This window comes from Carassius auratus, chromosome 38, assembly GCF_003368295.1.
Source record: "Carassius auratus strain Wakin chromosome 38, ASM336829v1, whole genome shotgun sequence".
Lineage (NCBI taxonomy): Eukaryota > Metazoa > Chordata > Actinopteri > Cypriniformes > Cyprinidae > Carassius > Carassius auratus.
Genome location: NC_039280.1, coordinates 7,254,126 through 7,275,250, shown reverse-complemented (window position 1 = coordinate 7,275,250; position 21,125 = coordinate 7,254,126). Strand labels below are relative to the sequence as shown.

Below are 21,125 nucleotides of genomic sequence, written 5' to 3'. Positions count from 1 at the left end.
CTCAACCCGGGATCAATCCCGGAATCAATCCTGGGACATGAAGGGTTGTGGGTTCTAGTCTCGGGCCGGACGGAATTGTGGGTGGGGGGAGTGCATGTACAGTTCTCTCTCCACCTTCAATACCATGACTTAGGTGTCCTTGAGCAAGGCATCGAACCCCCAACTGCTCCCCGGGCGCCGCAGCATAAATGGCTGCCCACTGCTCCGGGTGTGTGCTCACAGTGTGTGTGTGTGTGTTCACTGCTCTGTGTGTGTGCATTTCGGATGGGTTAAATGCAGAGCACAAATTCTGAGTATGGGTCACCATACTTGGCTGAATGTCACTTCACTTTCACTTTCAAAGAAGGCGACCCGGCAATGTTTCGGCAATTTTCCAGGTCCAGTGTGCAGTGTGACAGGGGCTTTACAGTGTCAGGCTCATCACTTTTCGTTGTTAGTTGCGATCGTTCATATTGTGTGCGCTCAATCTGGCAAACCTTGTGAGCGTAAAGTCTAAGAAGGAGGGACAGGAAAAACAACTCCCTCCAGTATTTTGATTTTGAACCCATGTCAACCCATTTGCAGTAGCTAATGGCTGTCAATATTGCATACTGCACCTTTAACAAAAAATATTAAAGTAATATGTTTCAAAACCATCTTAATCTGGATTTTCCAGAGCTAACACACCGTTAGAAATCTGTTGGAAGCACTCTATCCATTGTACCTGTCTGCTAGGCCTCTTTATTTCAGTATTGAGGGCGTCTGATCAAAATGTGTCTGTCACTAATGGAAATGCAGAGGAGGCTCAAAATCAAAAGAGATGGAGAAAGGGAGGTGTGTTTGTGAATCAAAGCTCCTGGCTTTGCACTTGTTGTTTGGAAGAAGTGAGTGAGTGAGCAGTATCTGTACTTCCTCTCTCTCTCACTCTCTTTCTTTAAAATCTGGTGCTCTCATGTTTCAACATGCGGATTTTGGGGAGCGAACTGGCCCCCCTGTACCCATACCCCTGGTGCTGCTCCTCCAGTCATTGAGCCGTGCCACTGGACGGAGAACCAGTGGAGCTGGAGCTGGTGGAGCCACTGTCTTCAAAGATGGAGATTTCAATCTGGAAATACATAGTCAAGGGTTAAATGCTGAGATGTTGAAATATAACAGTTAATGAAAAATGTAAGGACCCCATACAGTTATTTAATGAGCACTGTTTCTTGGAATGTCATGTCATGCCTTTTTAATCAGGAAATTTGGGTGCATATATCAAAGAGTTTATAAACCAGTTTCAGGCGGCATCATATTTGCATTTATGCATTTGGAAGATGATTTAATTCAAAGCAACATATTGCATTCAAGTTACACATTTTATTAGTTCATGCAATCAAACCAATAAATTAAGTAGTCTTGCTTGCACCCATACTGTGTGCTTCATAAAATTGTAATGGTATTTTAATTATATGAATCAAAATTGATTATATATAATTTAGAATCATTTTGATTTTATAAACAAATACATACAATATTAGTATTAATTAATATCGTTGGTCTTTTATCCCAAAGAGATTAAAATAAAGTTTGAGGTTAGTACGATTTTTATTTTTTTATTTTTTCTAAATAGATAAATAAATACTTTTATTTAGCAAGTTTGCATTAAATTGATAATTGTAAAAATGTGAAAATAAAGACAAATTATTTACATTTCAAATAAACTATGTTCTTTCGACCTCTCTATTCATCAGAAGAAGAAAAAAAAAATAATAATGGTATCCACAAAAATATTAAGCAGCAACAGTTTTCAACATTAATAATAATAATAATAATAATAATAAAATATAAATAATAATAATAATAATAATAATAATATGTTGAGCACCAAATCAGCATTTTAGAATAATTTCTGAAGGATCATGTGACACTGAAGACTAAAGTAATGATGCTGAAAATTCAGCCATGGATCACATTAATAAATTACATTTTAAAACATATTCAAACAGAAAAGAGGTATTTTAAATTGTAGCAATATTTCAAAATATTACAGTTTCTACTGTATTTTTGATAAAATAAATTGAGCCTTGTTGAGCACAAGTGGCTTCTGTCAAAGACATAAAAAATCATACTGATGGCAAACTATTTAATAGTGGTGTAAGTTCAATAAATATTTGTTTTGTAAAGTATACATAACATTTAGATGGCCTTAACATTCATAGACATGCTCTAAAAGCCACAAAACCCAAAGTTGGACCCTAAAAAGGTTCTAGAAGAGAGTTGGACAGCTGTTAAAGGCATTCCCTCCTAACAAAAAAACTTCGACCTAATCAGATGATGAGAATATGCAATATTTTGCAAACGTGGTAGCATAGCAATAAAGGAATTTAACCCATCAACTGATTGATTTAATTTAAGTTGAAAATGTCTTTCCTATGAGCTAAACCAAAGTTCTGTGATGAGTTACTGGTGGTCAGTGTGGTAGGAACTGAATGGCAGCTATTGTTGCCCATTGCTCCTAAGGTGACAGCTGGTTGGATTGCGCAGGACTGTGAGCTGACAACGGGTTGCCAAAGCCAGCCGGGCCTGCAGTCAGCGGGAAGAGGGAGGAACGGGATTGCCAAGCTAGCTTGATGGTTCACTGGATAGATTTCCCAAAGGGAATCACCCAAAATTATGGGATCCAAAGAATAATATGTTCCTGGAGGATCTTTTGGGAGTGCATTTACTGCCATACCTGAAGACTGTGGACATATAATAGACTTTGAGGGAAAAGGAATGCACAATAGTTACTTGAAAGATGCTGAAATTTCATTACGTATGACAATTTAATATATATTGTGAAAAAAAGGAAACCAAAATAATAATCAAAAAGGAAAGAGGTTGCCAAGGCAACTAGCAGACAATTGGGGTGCATGCAGTGCATGGAGCCTGATTTCTGCGAAGTGACAAGCATTCAGCCAGGCATCAAAAGACTTGACAGAAGCAATGCAGCAACATCTCATTAGAAGAGTTGCTTAGAAACAATTAGTGTTGTTCACGCTGACCCAACAAACGGCAACATTTTAAACTTCTGCAGATGCCTGTTGGATTTTTAACATGAGAAACATAACCAAAATGCTTACACACTGCCTAACAAACTGTTATATGTGGACCTGATTTGGTTATAATTTGTTGGAAAACTCAAAGCTGCATTTATTTGATCAAAATTCAGTAAAAAAAATAATTCAAAATATCATTACAATTCAGAATAATTGCTTTCTATTTGTATATGATTTAAAATGTAATTGATGGCAAAGATGAATTTTTAGATTTTTTTTTAGAACCTTACTAGTAAAAAAAGCACTTGACTCAATTTGTTTTTGGCAGGAAATCTTAAACAATATTTTCTTGTAAAATTTAGTCTAATAATTTAGTTTTATTCTTAATATATAAGTTATATAATATAATATAATATAATATAATATAATATAATATAATATAATATAATATAATATAATATAATATAATATAATATAATATAATAACACAGTACAGTGTCACATGATCCTTCAGGATTCATTCCAATATGCTGATTTTATGCTCAAGAAACATTTCTTATAAGAATGTCAAAAATGGTTGTGTGGGTTCATATCTTTGATGGAATGCTGACACTTTTTTTTTCAGAATGCATCTTTGCTGAACTGAACTATTAATTAAGAAAATAAATAAATTAAATTAAAATAATCTTACCGGCCCAAACTTTGGTGCAAATCATTTTTTAGCATGGCTCATGGGTATTCCCTAAATTTTGTAAACTCTCTGCATCTTTTAAAAGGTACAGTTTTCTACCGTTACTTTAAGATACCAATACGGACCCTTTATGCACATAGGTGAACCTTTTGAAAAGGTACCACCACTGTGACATCTTTTGTACCTTTAATTCTGAGATTGTACTTAATTATTATTAATTATTAACACTTAAAAAAAAATCTAATAATGTAGATATTTGAGTTATGGTTACAAACTTTGAATTTTTAATAATGTTTAATCAGGACTACTTTGATTAATGACACAATTTGGGTTAAATGTGCACTGGAAGCAAATGGTGCATTGATGCAACAAAACTAGATCGTTCCCTTTTTGATATTTTATTTTCTCCTCTAAAATCCCTTTGATGGATGTTCAGTCTGGCTTTGAATATTAATGACTTTGAACTCCAGCTGTCAAACAGTTCAAGTGTCTTTAACCTGCAAGAGTCTTTTAATCGTCTTGACAAACATTCCTTTTCCAGTTATTCTTTAATCACACAGACAAAGTGTTTCCAGGTCTGGCCTCAGGTGCTTTTTGGTCTCACACAGTTTCCTAGCTACAACCACAGAGCTGGAAAATGGAAAGAAATGCCTACAAATAAGGCTGATTTTCTATTCTGCTTTATATCTACATATCGAAGTGTCACCTCAGCTGAACGGCTGAAGGTGAAGTGATATTCTTTGCAGATTGTGACTCTTATGAAAGTGTGACTTCTTATTTTGGAAAGAACAGCAGACACACAATCACAACATTACTGACTTGTATCATACTTTGCCAAGCCAATTATATACCTTTTTTTATAATATCAGAAGAGAGAGGAAACAATGGCCATTGGAAAGTTTTTTACCCTAAAGTGAAAGCTAAAAGTGTTTTTTTTTTTTTTTAGCAAGCAAATAACATAATTAATCAAAATGTATAGATTGTACATAGCTCTTTCAAGGTGGTGCAACACTTAAAAAAAACACATCTTGAGTGTTTGCTAAGGATACCACTCTCATGCCTCTCTCGATGGGGTCTGTGAGGAGCAAACCTCTGGGTGCATAGATCTTCTCATTCTGCTCCTGAATATACATGCTGATCTTTTTCAGGATCTGTGGGGGTCACAGAAGAGACATAGTGAGGAGGAAAGCGAAAGGTTATTATGCATTATGTTATTAATGCATATAGGAATAAAAAAAAGCCACATTATACAAGTTTTCTATAAGCTGAGGTGAATACTAATAAATAGACACTGTCATACAAACAAACACAAAATACCATCATAGTACTAATTTGACAACAAAAGATGTCAAATAAAACAGTATAACAGTTTTTAACCATTTAGAGTAAGGGAACTTACCATAGGATTTTTGCAACATTTTAGCATTAAAAGTAGCATTTTTTTTTTATCATTAGAATGAATAAGTAATATTTTCATTATTATAAAAACAGCAACTATAATATAGCTTATCTAAAAACAATACAAGTCTGTAGTATTATAAAGTTAAATAACTGCGCATATTAATACATTGTATATTGCCAAAGGCATTTGTGAAAACATCAAAGCTGTATAACAGTCGTTTATTTTTTTTAGATTACTCAAGTTTATTTGTTTGACTTTTCAAGTGAGCATTGCAAAGGCTGTCTGTGTTTCTCTACCCCAGTGGGGTGAAACTGTGCATCACTTCGCTTCCCTTTGCTTTCCACTCTACAGAACCGGCCGTGAAAAGGGACTAGATGTTAGTAATAAGGGAAGAAAAACTGATCTGTTCTGGGTTCAGTGGCCATGAACAAACTTCAGGATGAGCAATGACTCACAGGAGTAAATCCAACACATGCTGTTAATATGCTACTTGGCGCAACCCAGAATGAAATATGTTTTTCCAGAACAAAGTGTACAAGCACACTTTTATCCAAAAACGTACATTCATTTATCATGATAAAAATTTCATGTAAATATGCAGTGAGCTCCAAAAGCCAGAGACCACCAGTGGAAATACAACTTATATATAAGCATAATATATTGATTGGAAAGTTGAACTGAAAAATTTACATAAATATCTTAGTGTTGGCCTTTAGGTTTAGCTTTACTGACTTTAATGCAATTACATTTACATTGATTCATTCAGCAGACTCTTTAATGCAAAGTCAATTGCATTGCATTTAAGGCAAATGCTGTATTGGCTCATGCATTCCTTTGGATTTTAACTCACGACACTCACATTGCTATTGCTATTGCCATGCTTACTTTTTTTTTTAACATCATAAATTGCAAAATGATTGTAATGAAAATGTAAATCCGAAAACCACCTGTTTATTTACAGATTTAAACAGGATTTTCAGTACAGTGATTATTGTCAGCAACAGAGCTGGGGCCTCATTTATAAAATTTTGTGTATAAACCATCCTAAATTTGCCCTAAGATCATTTCTCAAAAGTGCGTAAAAACAAAAAAAACAAAACAAATGCATACACCTCTCTTCCAGAAGTGAAATTTATAAATCGCAAATTATCTTGAAATTGTGCGCAGCTGACTGGTGTCAGATCTCGGATTTGTAAACGCCCCCTAATTAATATCATTATCATATAAAAGAGCACACAAGAATATCTGAATTTCTATGCTTGAGAATGATGAGCACATAGAAAGAAAGAAAACCTTTACTGAATCTGAAATTGGGGTAGAGGTTTGTGCGGGGATGCTTTTTATTTAATAATGTGTAATTATTCTGTGGACAAACAATGCGTGTGTGGTTGTACTTTTCCTACTGACTATTATCAAAATTACTACTTTTAGAAACAACAGAAATAATAATAATAGTAGTAGTAGTAATTATAAAACAAAATAATAGTAGTAGTAGTAATTATAAAACAATTAGGTTTCCAAAGGTAAGAATAAACTACGAATTCAAGTATAATTTTCAGTCATCTTATGAAAAGTGAGCCATCCTACTTTTAAAATCACTTACTATGACAACATAAATAGTTTAGTATCACGGAATTCTTGCAAAACCTTAAAAAAACATTATTGAAAGAAAAATTTGAATAATAAAATTAATTATCACACGATTTTGGCCTGCATGTCATTTGCCATTTCTTAATATTTACACTTAAATGTGCCAATAATGTACTGACACAAAAATATATAGTGTATTTTACAAATATAACCAATGTTAATGACAAAAACAAAGTTTAAGGATGGTGGCTCTATTAATTTTCACAGAAGCAAAGTAGCAGATGTTATAAATAAAAACAGTTAACTGTTATTGAATAGAATATATTAAAACCATTATTACACTGTATTCTTATAGCCTAGGCTACACAGACAAAACAGTTGGAAATGTGTTTAAGCATTTTTTATGCATTAGTAGTAAATCAAGACTTCACAAATTCTCTTGTAAAAAGCAAAACAACATGGAATAAACTGTTTACAGAAAGCGAGTAAAGAACTGTCAACATTAGGCTAAAAAAGTCAGTTTAATCTAGCGAAAACTTAATAAAAAATCTGACCACACTGCACAATTAATGTCTTATACTGCATCTTTGATGTTTATGATGAATTTGGTGCTTGCACGTACACCATTTTTATTATTATTGCAGCTTAGATGTTCAAATAGCTGCAGTACTCCGACTTTGCCACAAGGAAAAGTGCGTACGCCTGCTCAGACCCTGACGTGGTGGTAAGTACATTTTCACAAGTAAGTACATATATATATATATATATATATATATATATATATATATATTTTTTTTTTATTATTATTAAATGGTACGGTAGCACAGGTAAGGTAAAAGTTGTCAACAGAGCACAACAGTCAGATTCCAGAAAAATAAAAATCTCATCTCATTTTCTCCATTAAGAAACTGATTTTTAGTGACATAACTATTCAAAAGGAGACGTACAATGAGATCTGAAGTTGTTAAGCAATGATTTATGCTTTTGGAGAAGCCAAAAGAGCTCAATGGTCTATTGGTCTATTCCTATAAAGCATTGCAGATGGCATGAAATCATTATGTCTTTTGAATTTTTTAAAATGCCTAGGAAAGAAAGGAATGTCAAATAAATCACTGGAGGCAAGGCAACTTAAAAACTGGCTTGTGATTACTGTACATATGTTTGAAATAATGACTGCTCATTTTTTTATTATTATAATCATAATATATAGATTTTTTATTGATTTATTCAAATTTTACATTTAAAATGTGATATGTAGTCTGTAAAATGTACAACTCATGTACCTGTACCACAGGTTGAGAACTGCTGCTGCTCGACAGAACGAAGGTCATTTTGTGATTTACAGTCTCAAGCCCTGACATGTGACACACTGCAGCACGCTCTAAATCTTTGTCTCCACTGCACTGACTTGTGTGTAATCACTCGTCTTTGATGAGGGAGATGCTTATCATGCTAGCCCAGGGCATGAGAGAACTCATCCATGTCCACTCATGTGTGGCCTCCTGTCAGCTGGAGCAGCAAACAAAAGTGCTCATCATGGGTGGGTGCAGTTTATCAGAGTTTGCTTTTAAGGTGGGCATTTTTACAGTCTGGAGTTTACAATAACTCTCTGGAAAAGCCTGATGTGACCTCGGAGTTCAGACATGAACGACGTCACTTTTCAAACATGTTAAAGCATGAAGATGAATATAGTGCGAGAGAAAGACTTTTAACTTTACGTCCGCTCTATCTTAGTGCAGGTGAAGCACACCTGTATGGAGTTATTTGCTGGCCTTTGGAAGCATATCACAGCACTGAATGCCGTGTTATGATTTGGTCAGAGGTGCTCCCCACACGAAAAATTATTGTCTAAGTAGGGCTTATCTACACATATCAAACTTCATCTCAACTTTTTTTTCTGCTATTCACAGAAAGTGATTTCCATCTGCCGCTGTGAACGTGTGTGGTCAGATTCAAATGGGCCGGCACATCAAAATGCTCCAAATTTCTAATGTTTTGGTTCTGTGTGAATCCTTGGGTCATCAGGCCTGAATGCTCATCTTTGATCTTCAAAGGCATCCATGGGTTGGAGCTGTTCTCAATCTTACATCTCAGAACTGGCTTCTTGATGAATGTTGAGCGCATTGCAAATGAAACAGGAGACTTTATCTTGATACCTTTTCATAGCGTGTCTCCATGCACAGGAAGACGATATAGGCCGTAGCACAAGCCAGGCAGCCTTCCAGGTAGGACTGACCCCCAATCTTTTCAGCCTCTGCATAACAGCAGTTCAGCGTCTTCACCGTTTCTTCGAACAGGCTCCTCTCGATCTGCGCACAACAGTTCGGTTAAACTCATTCAGTGGATCCTCTGCAGTGAATGGGTGCCATCAGTACAATGCACAAATAACTTGCACAACTCCAGGCCATCAATTAACGTCTTGTGAAGCAAAAAGCTGCATTTTCCAAGAAACAAATACATCATTAAAATGATAAAACTTCAAACTATTGCTTGGTTCTCTGTCCGTAATACTGCTTACCACAATGGAAAGTTGTCTGGTTTGAATCAGGAGCAAAATCTGCACAGACCAAGCCTTGTTTACTAGCCAAAACCATCCAAATTTCTTCTAAACAAATATATGTCAGTATATTTGGATCTGTGTGGAGTGCAAAGGGGGAAATGTTCATTGGAGGAAGTGTTATTATTGATTATGGACTATATAAGGATTACGGTATTTTAGATAGAAGTGATGGATTGAAGTCAAAATGCATTGATGGATTTGTTTCTCACAAGAACAGTTTTTGACTACAAAGGATGTTAATTGATGGACTGGAGTCATATGGATTACTTGTGGATTATTGTGATGTTTTTATCAGATGTTTGGACTCTCATTCTGACGGCACCCATTCACTAGAGGAGATCTCTTTGTGAGCAAGTGATGTGGTGTTAAGTTTTTTCAAATGAAGAAACAAACTTATCCACATATTGGACGGCCTGAAGGGAGCAAATAGCTAGCAAACTATTCCTTTAAGATTGAGGCAATCCAAAGTTGAAGAAGAAAACAATGTATCGTGGGATGCGCGACTGAATAAATGAAACTCACCCTGCTGTCCAGCTCTGCAGGGAACTTGGTCTGGAATTTGCAGATTGTGCCGTCACTGTAGTCTCTCTGAATGAAGACCTTGGTGGCCAGAGACGCACTGTGACGCAGCTCCTGAAGGTTGTGAAACTACAAAAAGACACAAAATACATTAGGAATATCTTAAATGGGGACACTCATGAGCACACTTCTGAACCTTTTTTTAAATTGGCACAGTCACTAGGCCAGTCATATGACTAGCACTTTGTGTGTATATCACTTTGAAAAAAAAAAATCATGTAAATTATTACTTGCACAGTTAAATCATTGTGCCTGTGGATAAGAATTTGTGATGTGACACTTAAAATTGAGAGGGTCCTGAAATTAGGACATTGTGTCAATTAATTTAATGATTTATGTTTTCTATCTCTTCCAAGACACACAGAAAAGCTATGATATACAATGATAGAGACTGGCTCTACATCAAGACTCTATCAAAACGAAAAATGGAAAGGGGTCTTTGAAGCAATAATATTTTAAAATATGGAGGAATATGTATGCATGTTTATAAAACCCAGGCCAGAAAGAAGACAGAGCATCAATCAAAAGAAGGAAAAGAAACACTCAATGAGTTGTTTTAAGACTTTATGTGTAAAACCATCTTCACCAGCTCTGGAAACATCATGAAATAGATGCAGGCAGCCAAGAGAGAGAATGAAACCTGATAGATCCAAGACAGAAATCCAGTTCTAATGACCATTTGCTGTGTCCTATTTCTCCTGATTCTCGAATTGACAATCAGACAGACATATTCCAGCACTCGGTCTGTCTACAGCGGCTGCCGGCAAAAGTATGTTTCATAAATTTCATTTTCAAATAATAACTGCATGAATTAAGAACAGACTGCAGTTTTCTGTCTGAGAATATCACTTGACACACTGCATCCGTTTCATTCTTTTGAGACCTTGTTTCCCCCTTGTAAACAAATCCATATTTTAATAGATCAAGACATAAGACAAGGCTCACAGCATTATTTGCAGCAAAAATGAATTGGCCTCGGCTGCGGTCTCATTAGTGTAATTGTTGAAAGCTTTGATGCCAAAAATAAGTCTATTGTTAATTCTCTCTATTGTTAACATAGTAACGTTGCTTTGCAAGGCCAGTGTTAAAACATACAGAAATAATGCTAAAGGTTTAATGGTTCTTTAAAGGTGTGAAATTTGACTTTATGGTCTGTAGATGAAAGAAAAAATTAAAATCACAAATAAAATATTTTTAATGCCGCCATTGTTTCTCCTAAAGTAATGAGATTAAAGGGATAGTTCACCCAAAAAGGAAAATTGCCCCATTTACTCACGCTCAAGACAGGTTATGTTATGTTATTGGTTTGTGTTCTAGTTTTCATTGTGTTTTCAGCTGGCCTGTTCCCCAGTGACTTAGTTTCCTGATTATGTCATTTTGTTCACCTGTGTCTTGTTAATTTACTTGTTAGTCCCTTGTTTGGTTGAATATTTATAGCCCTGTCTTTCCACAGTTTCTTTGTCCTGTCTAATGTTGTTTAAGTGGTTGTGTTCTCCTGATTTTCCTAAGTGGAGTTATTAAAAAACTCCTTTCCCCAGCAACCCATGACAGTTGCATTGACATCTAGCTTAAAGTAAATAAGTCATTTTTTTGTGTTTAATTCCAGTTAACAAAAGTGTTTATGGTTTTAGTTTCAAATAACAGTAATTTCACTGGGCCAATGGTGTTAAAAAGACATAGAACGCTTTAGAGAGCTACACATTTTTTTTTTTCAAACTGTGCTCAAAGTCGGCAATCAAAGTCAGGCAATGTAGTGTTTTAGGAGAAACATCTCGGACAAAAGTTGATAGTTAAATGAGGCACAACAAAAAGAGCCACTCCTGAGCAAGATTTGAAGAATTCAACTACATGTTGTCATTATGACTTCACACCATCAAGCGCTGGACCAAATACAAAGAAATTAAGAATTAGCAACCAAATCTTCATAAGGATGGACGTTAGTGAAAATTAGTCTTCACTGTTGTCGCTACACACAAAGCTTTTTAGTTAATGCCAAATGAGATGAGCCTAATTGTCCCTGCACTCCTCCACGTAGGCATTGCTCAGAGACTCAAGTTGAGGACGCTCATTATATTGTTCTGCTGTCTGAAATCCCACAGCAGCTGCTTAACATGACCACAAGTAAGTGGCTTATCTGGCCACATGACTGTCCACGGTTGGATTTCTCCCAGAAGATATAAATTATTCACACATGGGAGGTCATCTTAACTGTTATCTGCAAGTTATGCATGTTGTTCCAAACCTGTATGACTTTCTTTATTCTGCAGAGCACAAACAGAAGAAAAATTAAAGGAGTAGTTCAACCAAAAATGAAATTTTGCTGAAAACCGACTCTCCTTCAGGCCATCCAAGAAGGTAGTATGTTTCTTCAAGGGAAAAGATTTTAAGAAATTTAACATGAAACCATCTGCTTACATTTGGATCCTATGTAGTGAATGGTTGTAATTCAATATTATGAATTATAGACTCATATTTTGTCCAGAAGTAATTGTTTAAAATTAAAATGTCTTAATAATAGATTTATTAAGGACACAGTTTTTCACTTCCTAAGACATTAATTGAAGGACTGGAGTCATGTAGATTACTCAAGGATTACTGTGATGCTTTTATTACTGTGATCCAACTATTCCTTTAAAGAACATTGTTCAGACAATGTTAGACCCATATATATTCAATTCCATTTCAATTCAAGTTTATTTGCTTAGCGCTTTTTACAGTACAAATCATTGCAAAGCAACTTTACAGAAAATTAAGTTTCTTAATATTCTATATATTTAGACTTTTTCTTTTTTTTTTTCAAAATATATAATGTGATCCAAAGAAGAAAGTTAGCCATAGAGTTTTGGAGGTGTTTTTTTTTTTTTTTTGTATTGATAGATTAATTAAATGCTGAACTATCCCTTTAAACTGTTTTATATTATTTATTATTTTATAATTTATTTAATTACTTCACAGATAAAAACTAAACTGTAAGTGGAACATACAGTATTATATAGCAAAAGTGGAATATATTTTGATTGTCGATATCTAGTACATACATAACACTTTGATGCAACTTTATTTCCATCTACAGTATATTGTCATGCTTCTCAAAGTTGTATAACTTTGTATACACTGTAAAAAATAAGTTGTAAATCAAACAAAGATTACTGAAGTACATTACACAAGAAAATACAATTTCAGTCTTTCAGTTATTAATTCAGTGTGTATTTTAATCAACTGTAAAAGTTACTAACAATTTCAGAGTAAAAAACAGTTTGTACACCATTTTTTGTGTGTACATCAATAAAGTTTTATCAGCCAATGCAATTGGAAGTGACAATTTCTTTAAGCTCTTGCCATTTCTGAGTCCAATTTGCATTGCATCAGACGGTCAGTAAATGATTGTAGGTGGTTAGTGGGCTTAGGCTATGACTATAAAAAGAGAAACCATCACATTTCCATAAATCCTTAACTGTCAAAGTCAGCATGGCTGTAATTGGTGAGTAAGTCTGAAAGGTGAATGAGGGTACAGGGATATTCTTGAAGTGGAACCATTAGCATCATCGGCCATCCCAACTCTCAGCAGCGAGGTGGTCACGGCCAATTAAAATTCATCAGTTGAGGAAAAGGTTATGAATTTTAATGAAATGTTCTGTCCAGCAGGAACATCTGAGAGGTCAGAGGTTGATTCTAGATGCTGCCAATATTAAGCTGTTTTTCAGAAGTAGCTGAGCAGATCTGCAGAGGCATATTAGGGAGAAATATGTGTACATTCAAAACTTCACAGGCATTTCCTCTTCCTTCCCTTGTGAATGGGGAAGATGATTTTAAACAGATGTGACAGAAACAGAACATTTACAGCTCTTGGGTTTCTTCCCAAAGAAAAAGAGCAATGCTGATGCGCTCTCAAACCCTTGAGAGACACTGTAGAGGAAGCAAATGATAGACTCGCTTCAGTTTAATGGTGGTTTATAGACCTACATGTTATAAGTGAATGAGTCCAATTGACTGAGAGAGCAAAAAACCTCTTTTCTGCCCTGGAGGGCCGGGTGTTTAGCAATATTTTGGACTTATTACACAGAGAAAAAGTAAGTCAGCCAGCGTATGAGCTCAGTTTTAAGCAGCACATAAAAGAGACTAAAACCATTCAAATGAAATATAATATATATCAATCATATCATGTTAGTACTCACTGATGCACAGACCAGCTGCCCAATCTCACTGAACTCCTCACAACTAGCTACAAAAAAAATAAAAATAAAAATAAAATACGATAAAACTGCTAATGCTTTTGAAACTTGGTTTAAATATAATGCAGGACCATTATACATTTTAGCATTGTGAAAAAAAAAGTAAATATTTTTTTGTATGGCTGAATAAAATTAATAACATTAATAATGTTGATAATATATATATATATATATATTTTTTTTTTAATTTTTAATTTTTTTCATAAATACTATGTTTTGCTAAATATATGAATATATTCACTAAATTAATGCTGGTAAAAATTCTACTGAAAATAAATTCTATTTTTAGTTTTTACTTTAAATTAATTAGTTCTACTTAACTTTTTTACTCAGTTAGTTGTTTAAGGTTATTTATTGTATTTTTTACTTTACCCACAAACAGATCAACAAGCATTTGATACCATCGTGTGCCCAGATGCCTTTATAATCTAACACTGCTGATCTTAAGCACATTTTGTTATCCATGTTAATTAAATACCAGGAGATTATAAATCGACTTCCAGTCCCCCAAGATACTCACTTGCTTTTAAATAGAATGCGGCTGCCTTTTGAAGCTTGTTTATAAGTTAATGATTGTCATACCAAATAGATTTTCACAGAAAATCAGCTGAACAGTTCAGTGCAGCTCAGGCAAAAATAAACTCATAGGAATTGCTTTGAATTTGTATTTAGCATTAAGTACAGAAAAGTATTTGGACGCTTAGTCACATTTAAAAATATCTGAATCTCATTGCATAAGATAGCAAATATTAAAATAAGCAGTATAAACTTTTAGCACAAGTACAGAAGAAAAACCTTTCAAATTAAGTATCTGTATCCGAAACCAATCCATAATCTGGAATGGACTCAATTTATGTCAAGTATTCTTGATTCTATTCTAAGCACCATTATGAAAAGCCATCATTGCATGTGCTGGTTACATTTAGATTGTTAACTTGTAACTGACCTCACATGTGCTTAACATCTGCCACCAATTAGAGACTGAACAGAAGGAGAACTTCAGAACAGTTCAGCAGATATGTAAGATTCATTGAGAGTAAACAGTGCATGGATGCTATGGCTTTAGAAGAGGAAGCAGCTCTTGAAAGGGCAGCTTTTCGTTCTCTAACCGCTAGCAAAGATGCTGAGTGCACATGGCCTTGGGGTCACATGAAACAAATTACAGGTTGCTTTAACTGTGACACTTTAAGAGGGCTGTTACACAGTAGAACTGCTCTCTGTCTTGCTAGTTCATTGCTTCGCTTGTCCACCCTCTCTCACTCCCTTCTTTCTAGATGCAAATATCTTTCCACGAAACATTCAGCCTGTCTTATATTTGTAAATGTGTTTCAGTTCAGTACGAGCAGAATGACTGCATTATTAAAATGTTTTACAATCTTGTTTTGTCATTTTTAGTCGCTTCTAATGAACTCAAGATATTCTGGAGATCACATTTAACAAGTAACACAAATCAAAAACCATTTGTGTTGTATACAATTGATTAGATTTAGCACAGGGTGCAAGTATGCAAAAGAAGATGACTGTGTTCTGATTTACTTAACTGTAAGGGATAAAACAGTACAAGACATTTGCTGAATCTTAATTAAATCGTCCTTTGCCATTATTAAATGATAATTTCCATATATCAGTTTTTTTTCTTCTTTTTTTTCTGAGAATGAAATAAAATGCACAAAAATTCTGATATTACAAAAGTGCAAAAAGTAAGGCCACTAGTATTTTCACCAACAAAAAATGGTTTTAAGTCAGTTATTTCTATCTTTTGCTGTAGTGTGTCAGTAGGGAATATCAGTTTACATTTCCAAACATTATTTTTGCCAACATTTTGTAATAATGTCTGGAATAACATGAAGAAACAGAACAAACTGAGACAGACCAAATGCAGAAGAACTGTGGCAATGTCTCCAAAACGCTTCAATAAACCTGCAAAGCTACATACAGTACTGTGCAAAGTTTTAGGCACTGGATTAAAAATGCTGTCAAGTGAGGATGGTGTCAAAAATAATGCCATAAATAGAATATTAATTCACTTCTATTGACTTGACCAAACTATGTGTTAAAAAAAGCGTTTGTCCTAGGTGCACTGGCACATTGTTCTTCTGGATTGAGTCTGTCTCAGTTTGTTCTGTTTCTTCATGTAATCTCTGACAGACTGGATGATGATGATGATGAGATCAGATCTCTGTGTAGAGCTCTGGCTGTTGTCAGACTCTTTGTGCAAACAGAAATCACACTGGATTATTACAATTAATGGCAAAAATTATGTTTGAAAATGTAAACTGATACATACTACTGACAAACTACAGTAAAAGATAGAAATAACTGACTTAAAACCATTTTAAGCAATGTTTGCTGCTGATTGGCTGATAAGACATATACTCTAGAATTTACTGGCTCAAATGTCTCTGTAATGGTTACACATATGATATAATTTGTTATGGGTAAATCTAATGGTTCACTTTGATTTTATTAATCTATCATTTGTTCCAGAGATGGTAGTTTTGGCAAAATCTCATATCAGAGTGCTGCTTTTGTACTTTTGACTGAATTACCTAGCAACTTTTTTGATAGTTGTTTTTGTTTATGTTGTAAATTTTTATCATTTATTATTCAATAAATAATTTAATATAAATAATAGTTTTTAATAATAGTGTTTAGTATTGAGAAACGTCAGTCAGAAAAAGTAAAGACTTTTATAGTGAAAAGTTATAAAACGCTATAAACAGAAGTTATTTTCAGTTTCAATAACAGCTTGATGCACTGAACTAATCCTCTAAGCAACAAAATCACCATTGACAGATGAAAGTATATTAACGTTACAAAAAAGATAGTGCTTTCCTCAGCAGATATCCAAACTAACATTTATTGTGAATACGAGAATGAATGAATGAATGAATGCTGTATCAGATGCAGGTAATCACACTCGCCCAGTTCATCTCTCTCTCATATACTCTACAATAATACAGCAAGCTTTTAATACAGTAATACAATAAGCTTTCAATGAAGCAACTCAACATTCCTTCGTTACTAGTTCTAAACTGATGTTTTGGAATTTAGTCATTGAGGGGCTACTTGGGCTCAGCTGTTATACTGTCAATTTTACATTTTTAATCCGTGAATCACATAGATGTGAGATATATTCCTTCAGGTAGGTTTATGGTTAGTCTACATTCAAAAAGCAAAAAGCAAAAAAAAAAAAAAAACATAAAAAAAAACACAACAACAACAAACCAGTAGAAAGCAGAAGGTTTTGTGTGAGTGGTATGTTTAGGTGTAGGGTTAGGGTATGGATGTAGAAAATACAGTTTGCACATAACTTAAGTGTAGCTACCAGGCCCTTAAAACACAACAAATCAATGTGGAGGTCTATAATAGCCATGCTATGTGCCCCTTCACATGGGTAAAACACTGTTGACTTTGGACTCTCATCTAGACTGATAAATAGCAAGCAAACCTCCAAGGACTGTCTAAGGCAGCAGCTCTGCATAAAATCAGAAACACATCACACATCAGTTGTCACAGTAGCCCCGGAACATAAAACAACCTGATTTATTTCCAGCAGTAGTTATTTTAAGGATTAACTGCAGTTAATTTGAGGTGCATGTCAAAGAAAAAGCTAGAGAGCCATCTAAAGAAGCCTCAGAGTTTATGGTACCAAATGCTAAATTGACAAGTGAAGCGAAAGAAAGACTCTCGGAGCGTTCCTGGAACATTCCCATGACTCATTACAATATTTTTTAATAAAAACTAACCAGATGTAGGACAAAAAGACCACAAGATGCCCAGAGCAAGTGCATGACAACTCTTCTTTTGACAGCAAAAACATTTTTTTTTTTTTTGCCCGGCAAATGCTGGCTAGGTGAGAGTCAACAATCAGTTTCAATATCCTAGTAAAAGTAAAATCTAGGTTGCTGAGGGATACAATTGTTTCCCTGAATACATTACAAACCGTGGAATCTCATTGTGTATTCTCACCGGAGGGATTTGTCTTGCTACCTTTTGAATAAATCTGTAAACAAGATGGCTGAGTAAACAGAAAGTGCATGCAATCTATACAGATGCCTAAATATAAACCATTTATTATGCTGTTTAGATAGGAGTTGATGATGCATTAAGGATAAAGGGCAACTATACAGACATTATTCCTAAATAGAGAAAATAAATGGTATTTGGAAGATTTGCCTTTAGAGAAAAGAGATGTGGATGCTTATGCATATTAAATATGCCCATCCATGCTTGCATTCTTGGTTTAATTATGAATAATGATACATATGATGTCAACAAGGATGCAAGAAAGCAAAAAAAACTTTACATTTATGAAGATGCTAGAGTATTGCACATGGTTGTCAGGGTATTATGCAGGTATCAACAATAGAAGTCAGAGAGGGATCTTAAAATAGTATTGATAATGAAGGATTTGTCAGAATATCTCCAATCACCAACACAAAATATATCAGTGAAACAAATCTCACTCCAGATAATCTAAAGACTATGACCATTAAAATTGCTCAATTGCTAATAGTGTAAGAAGACACTGGTTGTTGTATTATGGTTTATATGCAAGGCGTAATAGACTTAACAGCAAGTCATTACTGCAAAATTAACATATCAGAGTTTATTTTGATGTCCCATTTTTACACAGCTGTTTACAAATTATAAACTGAAATAGATAAATAATAAAATAAATAAATCAACTGAAAAACATATATATTTTTAATAGATTACTTGGAGAAACAGGAGCACAGGAAGCACAGGTTTCCCCCATCAACTGTTAGTTATACTGTTACCACGGTCAGTAATAGAAAATATATGAATGGCGCAGCTGACCAATCAGAATCAAGTATTCCAAAGAGCCGCGTAATAGATTCTTCTACTTCAGCATCTGTTGGTTCCTTATTGAGTCTGTATATTTGTGTCTCTGTCCAGGGTGCTGAATTACACATCAGTCTGTCTGTATCATTCACACTTTCTTCTGTCGATCCTCTTTTTTGAAAACAAAATATAGATTTTTTCACTTTTGGCTGGCTTCATTGGAAAACTCCGTATCACATCGACGAAATCAGTCTTTTAAGGAATCATCGTCTCCATTTCTTAACTGACTTCTTTGAACGCGTCTCATCTAAATCGTTTACAGAAACATCGTGATTCCACCCCACAGCAGGTGTCAAAAACAACTTCATTCAAACCACGCGAATGAAACGGCCACGCTCTCCGCTGTCTCTACATCTCGCACGAAGCTCAGATGAAAGCGTTAATGTTTCTTACCTCAGTCGCCATGTTGCCTGAGACGGTGGTGGATCTGTCCCGGTGCTGAAATCCTCTCCACTCGTGGGACAGTAACGGACGGAGAGATGAACGCGCTGGAGAGGGTGGAGCAGCGTCCTACTGATGGAGGAGGAGTGACTGGTACAGAAAGTACAGCTGTGCTTCACTTCATGTCTGTAAATGCGTTGGATCTTCGTAGATACTCTTGAGAAAGAGAGGGAGCAGGACCACCAGAGGAGTATATTACCACAGAAACACTGGGGTTAAAAGAAACTTCTACAATAAAAAAAGGCTCTCCCTTTTCTTTAGATGTGGAGACCTTTATAGTGACTACACTGTAGTAATAATAATAATAATAATAATAATAATAATAATAATAATAATAATAATAATAATAATAAATAAAAATAAGTTGTGTAACCCAGGTGTTGAATGTAATTTAACTAGTTCTATTCAAGTGAAAAAAAAAATCCTATTTATGAGGAAAATTAGGTAGAAAGAGCTCCTGAAGGTTTACATTTTTTACAGTATAGATGAGATTTATACATTTACAGTATCCAGCTAACAAAAATCTATATATATATATTCAAAGAATGTTTTGAAAGCATTCCCTTTAAATGGTAAATGGACTTTACTTATTAAAACTTTACTTCAGACAGGTTTCAACTTTCCTTTCAAACTTTTAAGTTATTTCTGAATTAAAACATTTCATATTAATCTTCTTTCAATGTTAAAAATGTCAAATTTGTATGTTTAAAAAAATATTGGTTATGTAAATGTTAGAGAAAACATTAAGGGAAATTTCCATTTAATCATTTTACAAACATTTTGGGAACATTATTTTTAAATGTATTTATTGAGAATTCTGAAACATAAACACATAGTAAAATAAATATTACATCTAAGTCAAATGTAAAAAAGTTAAAGTTATTATATATATATATATATATATATATATATATATATATATATATATATATTTTTTTTTTTTTATTTTTTTTTTTTTTTATTTTTTTTTTGAAAATGTTCAGTCCACTGAACAAATTTTGTTCATAACATCTACAGAATATTGCAAGAACATAACCAAAATCTATGATAACATATTTAAAAATGTGACTTTGCTTGACACTCAAGATTCAATATTCATGTTTTCCATGGTGAGTTTCAGCTTCAACTGTACCTTCTGGAAGAAAATGCAGAATCCCCCAAGGCTGAACAGATTCATTCATTCATTCTTTCTGTTAAGCTCTCAAACACTAAGATCTTTATTAAATAAGGCTCTAAAGGGTGGTGCAGTATATGATAAAGGTGACGTGTGTATTCACAATGTTACAGCACATGTGGATGGAGGACTGTACATATTTAGATGCAGGCGGTGGTGTGCATATTATATTGGATGGACTGATGTTAATCCAAGTTTGAAAAAAAATCAAAGTACATTTTATCTTAGGAAAATAAACACTTAATATTCCATCTGAAATTAAATTCTGACAGGTTTATGTTGTGCTGTCATTTGCCGGCTTCTGTTTGTTACAAAAATATCTTTCTCTGGCGATCATTGCGGTGGCTCAGCCTGAGTCATACATGCATGAAACAGACTGCATAATTCACAGGAAAGGCAAAGACTTTTAAAAATTTATCGATTGCATTGCTGATGTTTGGACGCTCATAGGCTTTGACCCATACAAGGACCGGAGAGTAGCCATGTTTTAACCATGAGCATGCCTAATAAAATCAACAAAGGGGCATATAGCAACTTCGTGTTAAAGTTAGCTCTAAATAAAATGATTGAAATGATGTAATGCACCGTGTA

The 21,125-nt window shown here is 34.4% G+C and overlaps 1 protein-coding gene across 1 annotated transcript; it reads right to left on the bottom strand.

The window, feature by feature from the left end:
• Nucleotides 1-276: 276 nt before the first annotated feature.
• On the bottom strand, nt 277-19,473 carry LOC113056850 (golgin subfamily A member 7B-like). Its single transcript, XM_026223753.1, has 5 exons — nt 19,313-19,473; nt 9,762-9,887; nt 8,836-8,988; nt 4,737-4,838; nt 277-1,084 (listed from the first exon to the last, which is right to left on the bottom strand). The coding sequence occupies exons 1-5, from the start codon at nt 19,322-19,324 to the stop codon at nt 1,004-1,006; spliced, it is 474 nt and encodes a 157-aa protein (XP_026079538.1). The 5' UTR covers nt 19,325-19,473; the 3' UTR covers nt 277-1,003.
• Nucleotides 19,474-21,125: the final 1,652 nt, after the last annotated feature.